The sequence below is a fragment of the Lycium ferocissimum genome, chromosome 5 (genome assembly GCF_029784015.1).
Source record: "Lycium ferocissimum isolate CSIRO_LF1 chromosome 5, AGI_CSIRO_Lferr_CH_V1, whole genome shotgun sequence".
Lineage (NCBI taxonomy): Eukaryota > Viridiplantae > Streptophyta > Magnoliopsida > Solanales > Solanaceae > Lycium > Lycium ferocissimum.
This window is the reverse complement of record NC_081346.1, coordinates 16,488,941-16,502,286: the sequence shown is the minus strand read 5'-3', so window position 1 is coordinate 16,502,286 and position 13,346 is coordinate 16,488,941. Positions and strand designations below refer to the sequence as shown.

The following is a 13,346-nucleotide window of genomic DNA, read 5'->3' as shown; positions in this document are numbered from 1 at the left end:
ATAGCTAATCATTATTTTTTATCGAGGTTGAAATTTAGTGTAGCAATAATTATCTATTAGCCACATTAAATTATTTGAAACAAAATCTTGTAGCTAAACGAATATTTTTTCTTCAAGTTATATTTGAGAAAAAGTGAAAATACTTTTCGTAATAATTACAATTATTTGTCATGACAAAATGAATAACTACAATTTTAGAGTTATAATATACTTTCGTAGTTAATTATAACTTTGGTTATACACGAGGTAACCATTGTAACGTAGTACTTTTTAACCACAATAACTTAATTAACTATAATAAATTAATATGGTTGCATCGATTACGAAAATCATGATAAGAGATGGTTTAAGGTTAAGTTGTTAAGTTACAACAACAACAACAACATACCCTAGGTGTAATTAAGGGGTGTCAGGAGGATAGGATGTACACAGGCCTTACTTCTATCTTTGTGGGGCAGAGAGGCTGTTTCTGAAAGAACCTCGGCTAGAAAGGAACAATGTTAAGTTATGAACTGAAATTAAATATAAAAATTAGATTTTTCCTAAAAGATAGAATATAGTTATTTCATTGTAATAAATTAAAGAATTAATTACCATTCAAATAAAAAAGTAATCTTCATTAATAGATCATTTGTATACCTACTTGTAACCTCAAAATTTATTATGCTCCCATATTATTTATTGCAACTTGTTACTTTTATGTTAATTATATAATTTCGTATGTAAGATCAATTTTTTTTTAGTGATTATAGAGATATTTATGTATATCTAGTATTTTATTATTTTGAAATAGAGTAATTTCTTTTGTGTAATCACTTATTTTCAAAATTTATATATTCATATTGGAGATTTAATAGTTGTAGAGATATTGTGTATATGGTCTTTAATTATTTCTAACAATTACTTAAAAGTAATTTCATATATTTAAAATATGACTGTCCTCATATATTGAAATATTTTGTAGTCGCGTTGGTGCATTTAGTTTTGATATATTTAGAATAATTTTTTCTTGACATTTTCTAACTACATAGACATTGAATAATGATGGATTTATATTTGCATCACTCAATAAATAGACAGAAAAAAAAAATTAAGAAATATTAAAATAATGAGGAATTTACGACTAAAAATGAAATTTATTGCTAATTTTTGCGTTAATGCATGCCGAAATATTGACGAAATCTCTATCACTCATATTTTTATTTATACAAATTCTTACATAATTTTATTTTATTAATTTACACTAAGGATTAAGAATTTAATATGGTTGATATCTAAGTCCATATAAAAATTAACTATATGATAATTCTTATTAAAAAAGTATTAATTTTAACTTCCAAATATAATTTAAAAAATAATGGAAATATCTAATTAATATGTGAAAAACTATTATGTAAAATTTAAACAACTATAACTTTTACCACTTACATTGTAATGGTCCTTTACTATCTTAATGGGTTATTAACTATCATAAATCAAATTATATACTATATCTACGAATTGAGAATTTAATATAATTTGTATACAAAAATTGTCTTGTACCATTATTTGATATTTTATAATACTTTTAGATGTTATTAAGTTCTATAAAGAAAATGTTATTTAATATGGTTGATATATAAGTGTATAATAAAACTAACTAATACTATATCATAATTCATATTAAACATTATTTATAAGTCATATTAAACTATAGCTTTGTATTAAACATTAATATACAGATTGTTCATTTTATGGTCTAATGTTATTTTAATAATTTATCATAAATTTATCTAAACACTAAATATTAAGAATTTAATATAATTAAAATAGGGGAGCATATAACAAAACTAACCATACCATGTAGGATGAAAAGAGTTATAAAGAAAATATTTATTTTAGAATAACCTTTAACTCATGCAAATAGTTGGTTTTTTCCATTTACTTAATGTTAATTATTATATTTATTAATTACATTATCATAATCGCTACTTATAGTGTAGATTTTATACATAAGACACGTAAAAGAGGCATATTGGCCAAACAAGAAATCCCTAAACCTAAAGTTCATTTTTCTTACTCCTCTCCCTCTCTAGCCGCGACAACCCTCCCCACTTTTCCATTTCCTTTCTTCAATTATTGGTAACGCTTTATTCTCTTACCAAAGATTCACGAAAATTTATTAAGTCTCAAAAAAGAAGAACAAGAAAGACAAAGAGGAGCAAGAGAGAACCCCACGACTTTTATATTAATGGTATGTTCATCGTGTTATATTTAAGGGTTTTTAAATCTCCTTACACCTATTCGACTTAGATTTTTGGGTTCAATTTTTGCGGTATAGTTATTTCATAGATATAGTGCCTTATTTATTATTTATAGTGAGTGGGGATATGAATATTTTATAGTTGTAATATTGGGAGGAACCATAACTTGTCAACTTTAAGAATAAAGCGACATTAACAAAAATTTCACATGTATATCTATCATAGCGGATGGTATTTTGGATAAAGAGCATATATAATTGTGAACCAAAATTTCTTGAGTGCAATGACTTTAATTGTAAGAATCTTAAAGTTGAACCTTCAATTTTAGTTCTTCAGTCATTTCACTTATGAAACTTTTGGTTCACGTGTATGGTTCAACCTTATGGTTGTTAATTTTTTGTTAAAATTTAGGATCTTACTTCAATTGTAAGCCAACTTAACGGATCAAAACTCATACTTCTTTTGTGGTTTGCATTTTTTCTTTTGTCATATGTTAAAAGTTTTACTAAAAGAATTATCAAGACATAATTTGTTCTCTTCTTGAAATTCTATCAGTAATATTTTTACTAATCATATCTGCCTCTTTGAAGTAAAAAAATTTGTACATGTTAAAATTATATCTATGATCAGTTATCTCTGCTTCCTGATATTAAAACACTTTACCATTTATAGATAATTTTGCTAGAATCGGAGAAGAAATGACAAGCTAAAATCGATACTGATCAAATTAAGCTACAGTTTGAGACCATGGAAGGAGAGAAAGGAGAAGACTATGTGGCTTTGGATCTCAAACGAGATGGTGTCCTAGAAGAATTGTGTCTGCTTTAGATCTCAAACGAGATGGTGTCATAGAAGAATTGTATATTGTAAATGTTTTGAAATTGAAATATACAATTATGTGTACCTTGAAACCTGTTTTGGAATCTTAAAAATTTGGATTCTTAGCTACATTATGAAGTTCTGCTCTTCAATTGTAATAATAATTTTTTTGAATTTGACTAAAGGTATAAATAATTGCCACATAACAATATAGTTTTGAATTCGTAGCTAAATGTATATATAATCTCCACGTAGCAAGAACATGACAATACATTTGCACTTTCCGTAGCAAAATGAAGAAATTTTTTAGCTATAATTATGTATATTTCATGGCAAAAGGTATGGAATCTTAGCTACAATATGGAAATATTTGTGAAAAATACTTCAATTCATAGCTATGAAAATTTTAATTCGTAGCTAAATACAAGTACTTTTGCTACGCGATTAAGCTATGCAAATAGCCATAGAATTTAAGTTTGCGTGGCAAGCAAATTAAATCTTTTGCTACAAAAATAATATCTTGTGGCTACACTGCGAAGATAGCTACAACTTTTATTTGCCATGGCAAAAAACTAAATTCTTTGCTATAAGTATATATTTCGTGGCAAGATGGTTTTACCATTACAGCTATAACAAAAGAATCTCGTAGCAATAGGTATCAATCCTTAGGCACGGACCATGTAAAGTCCGTAGTTGATCTTTAGCTACGCCACATTTTGCTATGAATGCTACGTAAAAAAATTTGTGGCTAAAATGTTTAGCCATAGAAGTTTTCATGTTTAGCTACATTGTATTTCGTGGCTATATAAGCATAATGTTGTAGTGATTGTTAAGATGATATCTTTATTTTTAACTGGTGTTTGATTTGTGAACAAGTTATATTGGCATTATCATATGGTGATATAAAAATCAAACTCTTGATGAAATAGCCATTATTTTGTGTGTGGCAAATTAAGCCATCATACTCCTAAATGTAGAAGAGGATTCGAAGAAATGATAATCCCGCCAAGCGGATGATATAATTGTGGTCATGTCTCAAGCGAATCTTGTGCTAATGTGAAGAGATTGGGTGTTAAGACTTTGGTGCTAGTAAGCATATTTGTGTTAACTAAATTTATTTTGTGTCCTACACCCAAGTTGGAGAAGAAGAATTTATTTATGTTAGTAATTCAAGAACTACTCGAGTTCTTGGAATGGAGAAGTTCTTCTTAAACTCACATCTGAAAAAACATTAGCATAACTGAGGTGGTACATGTTCCTAATATTTGAACTAATTTGATTTTTGTGAGATTATTAGGAAAAGTGGGGGTGAAAGTTTCATTTGAATTTGATAAATTGTGTCAACCAAAATAATATTTTTGTGAGTAATATTGTAATCATAGTTTATTTGTGCTTACTATATTTTAAATAAATGACGAAATAATAGTATTGATATTTATTCTTCTCCTATTGAAATATTTGTTGATGATGACATAGTGTGAGCATAATTATTCGGGTGAGGATATATGAGAAATTTATAATACTTCTTATCATGAGTTATGAAAATATTATTCCCCTATCATTAAATTTCTTAAAATATGGGGGTTATGTGTCTTACTAAAGCATGTTGAGATATTTATTTTTTAAAAGTGACAATATTTTACGTGGTCTTTTATTAGAAAAGATTTTGAAAATGAGAATTTGTGAGGAAGAAAAAGTTCAAGGATAGAAAAATATTTTGGTGAAGATTTTTATATTTATCTTGTTGATATGATCCTAAAATATATTATGGTTTTATTTCTTCTTTTGGTGTATTATTTTGGAGAGAAGCAGATGATGATAAAGTGTTATGATGAATTAATATTTGTTGTACTGGAGAGGATACAATGGTGCTAAATGGATCTAAAAATTCATCAGTGAGTATGTGTTTACCCTTTGTGGGGCAGTAATAATATGAAGATAAGCCAAGTATACCATAATGAAATATGAGTTTATGATTTGGAGTTGGCCAGTAATGAGGCTAAGATATTTCTTAGTGAGCATTGAGGTTGAGATAAAACCAATATTATTGTGGTAGCCAAGAGCATTAGCTGTAGTGAAAAAATAAAATTTTCAATGGCAATAAAACAGATCTGGTTGAGACATAAAGTGATAAAATAGCGCTGTTGTGAGACGAAATTATTTCCATGAATTATGTGATGTCTGAGGTGAATTTGACCGATTCACGAAACTAAAGGAAACATCGAGGGGAATGAGACTTTGTCAAATTGAGAAGATCAACAGTGATGGTAACCCAAACTATGTGATTGGAGATCCCATGAATTAGGTTCATATGGGTAATAACAAGTCATTAGTTGATCAAAAGTGCTCTATTAAATTATGTCCCCTCCTATGGTGTGTGAATATAGTGCAAAAGTTTTTTTTTTTCCTTAGAAAATAATGAATTTCGCATAGGCATAGTGAGGTTGAGCTATAAACTCTTAATCCAATTCATATCCTTTATAAGTGGTGTATTGCTCTGCAGAATACACTTGATGATTGGACCTATATGAGTGTGGAGTGGTGCGGCTCCTATGAAATTGTGACAGATTTCTAGAGCACTCATGAATACCAGGACACGCGCATGGCTTCTTAGCGCAAAACCGTGATCACGACAAAGATTGTGTGAGTGTAATGTGATAGAATAAGACCATGGGCTTACAAAAGAATTCTTGGTTCATAGAAGTTCTAAACTTCACCAATTATTCTGCAAGTTTAATCTTATTTTATCTAGGTCTGGTTTATAATCTACGCGACACCGGATTCGATGCATTGTATTCATATGTGGAAACCCAGCAAAATTTCTTACTTTATTCTATTATTCTTTTTGTGATATATGGGGGATTGTTGAAAAAGTAATTTTTATATCTCAAAAAGAAGTATTTCTTCTCATGCACAATTGTAACAGACAAGTGATGTAGCCTTTGATTAGCCTTAATGACCTTAATTACGAGAAATTGTTGACAGGTTTCTAACCATTAACTTCAGACAATTGAAATTGATTCTCTATTGTCATTAACCATTATCCTCATTAATAACCTATTAATTTCTCTTATTACCACAACAACAATTATTAACCTATTAATTTGTTTTATTACCACAACAACAAATATCTTCTTAAACCGTTGCAGAGGCTATGAAACCCCATTCGGATGAGTACACTTATTTTGGTATATATACCATAGTCTTTTTCTTTGGTGATAGTGTCTTAATACCAAAATGAAGATAGAAAACCCAGCATAATAGAATCTAACAAAGATAGAAAACCCAGCATAATAGAATATAGGAAGGAGGAATTTCTCTTCATCTCTTATATCACCAAAGAAAAAGACTATGGTATATATACCAAAACAAATGTACTCATCCGAATGGGGTTTCATAGCCTCTGCAACGGTTTAAGAAGATATTTGTTGTTGTGGTAATAAAACAAATTAATAGGCTAATAATTGTTGTTGTGGTAATAAGAGAAATTAATAGGTTATTAATGAGGATAATGGTTAATGACAATAGAGAATCAATTTCAATTGTCAGAAGTTAATTGTAAGAAACCTGTCAACAATTTCTCGTAATTAAGGTCATTAAGGCTAATCAAAGGCTACATCCCTTGTCTGTTACAATTGTGCATGAGAAGAAATACTTCTTTTTGAGATATAAAAATTACTAAGTGTTTACTATACCAAAATGCTCTTGAAATTTGTAGTCTTAAACACATATGTCATACGACTTACTAAATATAAAAAGTTAGATTCTTTTTCTAATAGACTAAAAAAGAAAATAAGACACATAAATAAAAACTGACAGAGTAATTTCTCCTTTTTTGTTTTATCTTGAAAAGTCAATGTTAAAGAATATTTGAAAAATTGATAGCTCAAGATGATATTGATCTTTCAAGAGTAAATATTCTTTAATTTTGTTTTATTTGTGGGGTTCATGACTACATGACATAAAACATTAATTTATTTTGTCATGTCACATTTTTTATCAAATTTGGTTGAGTAATTTTATAAGGGAAACCCTAAATTGAGATATTTTATTGATATAAAACAACTTAGAGTTGAATTGCAACATAATTTCTCATAGTTGTGAGACCATTTGAGATATTTACTCTAATATTCACACACAAGTAGGAATTTATTCATTACACAAAGCTAAAACATAAACAATATATATGCAGGAGGCTATAATTATTAAAGATGTCGAATCATATTTCTGGTCCTATGTTCCAAAATTAAAGTCGAAAATGAAATGGACGGCTTAAATTGCAGAACCTGTTTGACGTCTTCGTTAATTACGTTTAAAAAGGTAATGAAAAGAACGCTTCTATATTACTAATATTAATCAACAAACAAGAAGCCAATTGATGAATTAATGAACTACTAAGCATTTTAATTAACTAAATGCATAAAAGGGAACAAATTGTCTCAAGAGTCGATTGCTTTCTACGAGCGTCAAACAGGTTCTATTTTAATTAACACCATTGTTTTGCTGTGTCAGATTATATCTCATGTTGACTTAGAAAGATGGACTATTGTGTTTTCTATATGGTATTGATGACTACTGGTTTTTGCGATTGATTTAGGCGCACAGTTTATTTTTTACCCAATATTAAATTTTCTTGACATATTTACTAACCCATTAATATTTGGTTCAAATGTCACTTTTAGAGCTGTTGTTTAAATATAGCTAGGATTGATAATACATTTAACTTTTTGCTGTTGCGCGTCTTCTTTTTTTCTTTTCTTCATCCACACTGAAAACGCATTGCAAAGAACTATGGATAGTATGCATCTATCCTCCTTCTCCATTTTTTTTAATTTTTTTTTTTAATTACATAGGGGGTAGGAGAAGGACAAATGGAGAGGAAGATTAGAACGTGGGGATTCGATGACCTATAATTGAATGGAAATAGAAGTGAAGAAAATTCGTTAGCAACAATGCAGTAAAATAGGAAATATTAGATCTAGTTTCATAAATGTCCTTCTCCATTTCATTCTTCTGGAAAATGACTAATTAAAATCTATAATTGAATGGAAATAGAAGTGAAGAAAGGCAAAGAAGAGTGGAAAAAGCAAAAAAAAAAATGGTTTTATAGTGACACAAATATTTTGACACGTTTAAAATAACAACATCTCATAATTCTTTTTCTTTATTAAACTACAATTTAGATTCAATTTGGATACCCAATAGAGAAAAAAAAAAAAAAAAAAAAGCTCATAAAATGAAATGAACAAAGTAACTATTTTACACTTTTAACTTTTAGATTAGATTGCAATTTGCACAGTTCAACATTCTGGTCTTGTTTAACCATTTGAATCAGCTTAGAGCCCGTTTGGATTGGCTTATAAGCCCTCTTTTTTTGCTCACTAATTCCTTATATTATTTACTTTTCAGCCTTTTTTTGAGTGTTTGGCCAAGCTTTAGGGGGCTTTAAAGTATTTTCTTAAAATAAGTTCAAAAAAATAATTGGGCTTGTTTGACTATAGCTTATCAAAAAAGCGCCTTATAAGTAACTTTTGTTATATATATATATATAGTGTATATATATATAAGCCCATCCATGTTATTCCCATCAATGTGCTCTTAGTACAAGCTTAAAGAAGGAAAGACGAGAGATATAGAGACCTTTGATAATAGAACTGTTGAATTAGTTTGTAAAATTTAGAGGGCATAAATTAAACAATTTAAATACTCTACTTTAATTTAAGATATATTTGTTCGTGATAGAGGATACAATTATTAAAATATGATAAATTAATCATTTTTATGTTGGTTCTCAATAAATATAAGGCCACTCGTTTGATATGATCTTGAAGTAAACGTAAAAAAATTTGCAGTATAGTAGAACTTTGTTGGATCCTTAAGAGAATTGCATGTAACTTAATATGAGAACAGTGATATCACGTATGTGAAAGACTTTCTTCTTTAATTCCAATTTTCTACGTATGTCAAAGATTTTCTTCTTTAATTCCATTTTTCTATCTTTTTCTAACAGAACTTGGAATCTTATCTTACCATTCACAATTTAGATTCAATTTGGATTACACAAATCACAATTATGGATAGAGAAAAAAAGAAAAGAAAAAAAAAAGGGTGTATTCTCAACTTGAGAGTTTGTATTTTGATGGGATTGTAATTCCTCTAACTTCGGAATACAGAATCAACATCATAAGGTTTTGTTACATATATGCAACTGTTTTAAGGCTTTAATTTGGCTCACCCCCTCTCTTTACTTACCAAAAAAAAATAAAAAATGGCTTTCTTAATAATGCTGCTGATTCAGACTTTAATTAATATATGTACCTAGATTAATTTTTCATGGTCAGAACAAAAACTTGGTTAGAGAGAGATGCTGCTACATGAAAGGAACCTGTCACCGACCACTTCCTCGATAACATGATCACGTGGCTTCTCACTTCCCCGGAAATGCCATCAACATAAATAATTATACTCTGAAGACAGCAGCATTGAGGAAGCTGCTATATATGGTTAATTGGTTTATGGCCCTCTTTTTTCCTGTTACACAACAAATGCATTTCTTAACTAAATTCCTTATACAGATATTTACTCATGCAGTACGTCGCACCATAGGATTTTGCCTTTAGGAACCTGTACCTTGCGGTAAATATGCTGTACATTTAGAGGCGGAGCCAAGTAGCGCTTAGGGTGATCCGAACCTCCTCCGGCAGAGAATTACACTATCTATACATGGTTAAATTTTTTTTTTTATGTATATATAGTGGATGTCGAACCCCCTTTGACTTCTTCGTGTGTTTATTTTTTCATATTTTGAACCTCCTAACTAAAAATTGGCGGAGCTATAGACTATAGTTCCGCTTACGACATAACCAAGTAACTTTTTGCCCGGCTCTTATATATATATATATATATATATATATATATATATATTATTTTTTCATATTTTGAACCTCCTAACTAAAAATTGGCGGAGCTATAGACTATAGTTCCTCTTACGACATAACCAAGTAACTTTTGCCCGGCTCTTATATATATATATATATATATATATATATATTTTTTTCATATTTTGAACCTCCTAACTAAAAATTGGCGGAGCTATAGACTATAGTTCCTCTTACGACATAACCAAGTAACTTTTGCCCGACTCTTATATATATATATATATACACACCACCTCTCTACTAACGTACGCTGTATGTTATTCCCCATCAATTATCACAAAAAAATGTTAGGTAATATTACTTGTACTTACATTATAGTTGTTTTATGAGGTGCAAAATTTTTATTAGACTCTAATTTTAATAGTGTGGTAAAAGGTGTTATTAGGAATTTAACATTCTCAATTAATTTTATAATAACACGTTCAAATTTTCAAAATATAGTAAGTGATAGCTATGGCGTACAAATATATAATATACCAATGGTAGGAATGGTAAAAACTTCAAGATTAGAATTTTGTCCAATATTATTATATATATAATTTACTCGTTGTCTAATTTAAATACTCTACTTTAATTTAATGACTCTTTACTCTTATTTTATCGTTTAAGCCCAAACATATAAGGTAATCTAATAACACCTTACAATTATTAAAATATGGTGTGATAATTAACTAATCATTTTTTATGTTGGAATCAAAACTTAACACACAAAAGCAACCTCAATCACAAATATACTCCCAGGCCAGTAAGGCCACTCGTTTGATATGATCTTATTTGAACGTGTTAAACTAAAGACTATTTAATCAATTTGATTAGGAATCAAAATTTAGAAGTTGTATTTGTTTTAAACTCTATTTTGGACTGTGATACTTTTTTTGTTTACCAAATTAGCCATTAAAAATATGGTAGAATTAGCCTAAAAGGTATATAATTAAATTCTTTGAATGAATTTATTTTGGTCGGCCAACCAACATTTATATTCATGCTTTTAAAATAATAGATATATATATTAAAAAATCAACTTAATATGTATAATAATTTATTCAAAATCTAGTTATAAGTAATCTTTTTAAAATTTAAAACCTATAAACTCAAAATTGTAATTTCGCACAAGTTTTTCGTTGAAATAATTAATGGACTACTATCATGGCTGTGACTTTATCTTCTTCAGGTTCTTTAATTTATTGTGTGTATGTGTCTCATTGTTAGATTTGGTTTAATAGAACCTAGATCGCGTCGGTACGCAAAGTTTACAGATCGTGTTGGTCGGTGGAAAACCTAGAACGCCACGTCAAAGGACAGAATCAGATTCCAATTTTGACCAGTTTTGCCACTATATATATGGTGTCACCATCGATCTCATGTTCAGACAAAATTCAATTATTGCAATCCAAAATCCAATCTTTTGTCCTCTTATTTCCATAGGCTAGTTCGAAGACTACTCAGTACTCTTTCTGTTTTTTCATAGCACACAACGTCACAACCGACGTACTACTTATATATCCATAGTTTTTGAGGAAGTAATAATGAGTAAATTCTGGGCTTTGCTTACTCACCTCCATGCTCTTGCCGGGTACTAATTAATTACAACATTTTTATTTCCTTAGCACGACTTAATCTTTTTACGTTTATAACCTGATTAATTCTGATTTTCCTTTTAATAAACATGCAGGCCAGTGGTGATGTTACTCTATCCTCTGTAAGTAAATTAATCTGCTTGCTCTGTTTACTTTTTACCCTTCACAAATTGTGTTACCTTATTTGTTCGTACTGTATAATTTATTTTCTGTTATTGTGTAGATATGCATCAGTAGTAGCTATAGAGAGCACATCGAAGGTGGATGATGAGCAATGGCTTGCTTATTGGATTCTCTACTCTTTTCTTACTCTCATGGAAATGGTACTTCAACCCATCCTTCAATGGTAAGTAATTAAACGACAGATAACAGAATAAATGAGAGAAAGTTAATACTACTATAGTTGAGCTTAATTATGTAATATTTCTGTTAATTTTGATGTTGTGCAATATAATGCTAGGATACCAATTTGGTACGAGGTGAAATTGGCAATGGTGGCATGGTTGGTTCTTCCCCAATTCAGAGGAGCTGCTTTTATCTATGACAAATTTGTTAGGGAGAAGCTGATTAAGAAATACGGATCTTCATATTTCCAGGACAAGTCTCACTCTCCTAATGGCAAACCCAAAAACAAACTTGTGGATTTCATAACCCTCAAGAAGGTGAAATTCTTTCCCCTTTTTGCTTTTGTTGTTCGGCTGAAACGTTCTCACGACATTTTTAAAAGTTTAAATTTCTTAATTTTGGTGACCAATCAAACAAGATCATGATATAAAATGAAATGAAGATAATAATTTTTTCTCTTTTTCACTTGAACTTCTTTTTCAAGATTAACCTTAAAAAATAAAAAGCAGTGAGCGGAAGAAAAGAAAAAGTACTAAAGAGGGAAAATGGAATGAATAACAAGTTTGTTAGTTGTAACTTTTAAGCAGCTTACAAAACTTTACCAAAGCGAAAGATTATCTGAATTATTTCATTGTATTTTTGCTTTGGACAGGGAGAGCATTAAACTAAAGTCGCTGAGGATGGAGCATCAAATTAGGCAATGAATGGTCTTATGTGGATATATGCGGCAACGTTCATGATTTCCTTTTATAATGCAGTACTGAAGAGTAATATAGTTATGTTGTTGACTTGTTGTAGATCAAGTGGGCATTGCTGCTAATATGAATGTTATGCCTTTTCTAACATGTTAGATACATATGCACACCCTCAGATTTCTCAATATTGTTTGTATCTTTTCAATTCAGAAGGAATTAAGACCAGCTGGTCAGTTTGTATGGTCCTTTTCGTTTTCCATTTGAAATCAATTAAACGCTTCATATGACAAGCTTAAAGGATAAACAATAAACAAAAAGAAGAACTATAGACTGCGGTTCTAATTCTTCTTCCTTTTTCGCTTTCGGCTTTTTTTTTTTTGGGTACTAAACTGGTCAAGGGCAAAACTTTTTCTTCTCTTTTATTATATTTTTCTTTTCTTCCTGTTCTTGGATTCTGATTTTGGTAAAGATGTCTGTTTGACGAGACAATTCTTAGTGAAGAAGAAAACAAATATCGAGAAAATCACGAGAGACTATTAGACCGCCAAAACTTTGAATTCAAATTTAAACAAGGTGTTCATGCTGGAGTTCTGATAATCAAATCAAAATTACCCCAAGTGTCGTTTTCCCTTTGTCACACCAAGGCCGAAAAGATTACCGAAAAATAAGGAAGAAGACAATTCGTGAGTTCAAACTAATCCGATGAAGATTAGCACAACTTGAGTACAT

General features: G+C 29.6%; 1 protein-coding gene across 1 annotated transcript; it reads left to right on the top strand.

Annotated features, from left to right (window-relative positions):
* The first annotated feature begins 11,502 nt into the window (after window positions 1–11,502).
* On the top strand, window positions 11,503–12,862 carry LOC132058256 (HVA22-like protein e). The gene is made up of 5 exons (XM_059450808.1): window positions 11,503–11,573; window positions 11,673–11,699; window positions 11,801–11,923; window positions 12,038–12,239; window positions 12,575–12,862. The coding sequence occupies exons 1-5, from the start codon at window positions 11,527–11,529 to the stop codon at window positions 12,584–12,586; spliced, it is 411 nt and encodes a 136-aa protein (XP_059306791.1). The 5' UTR covers window positions 11,503–11,526; the 3' UTR covers window positions 12,587–12,862.
* Window positions 12,863–13,346: the final 484 nt, after the last annotated feature.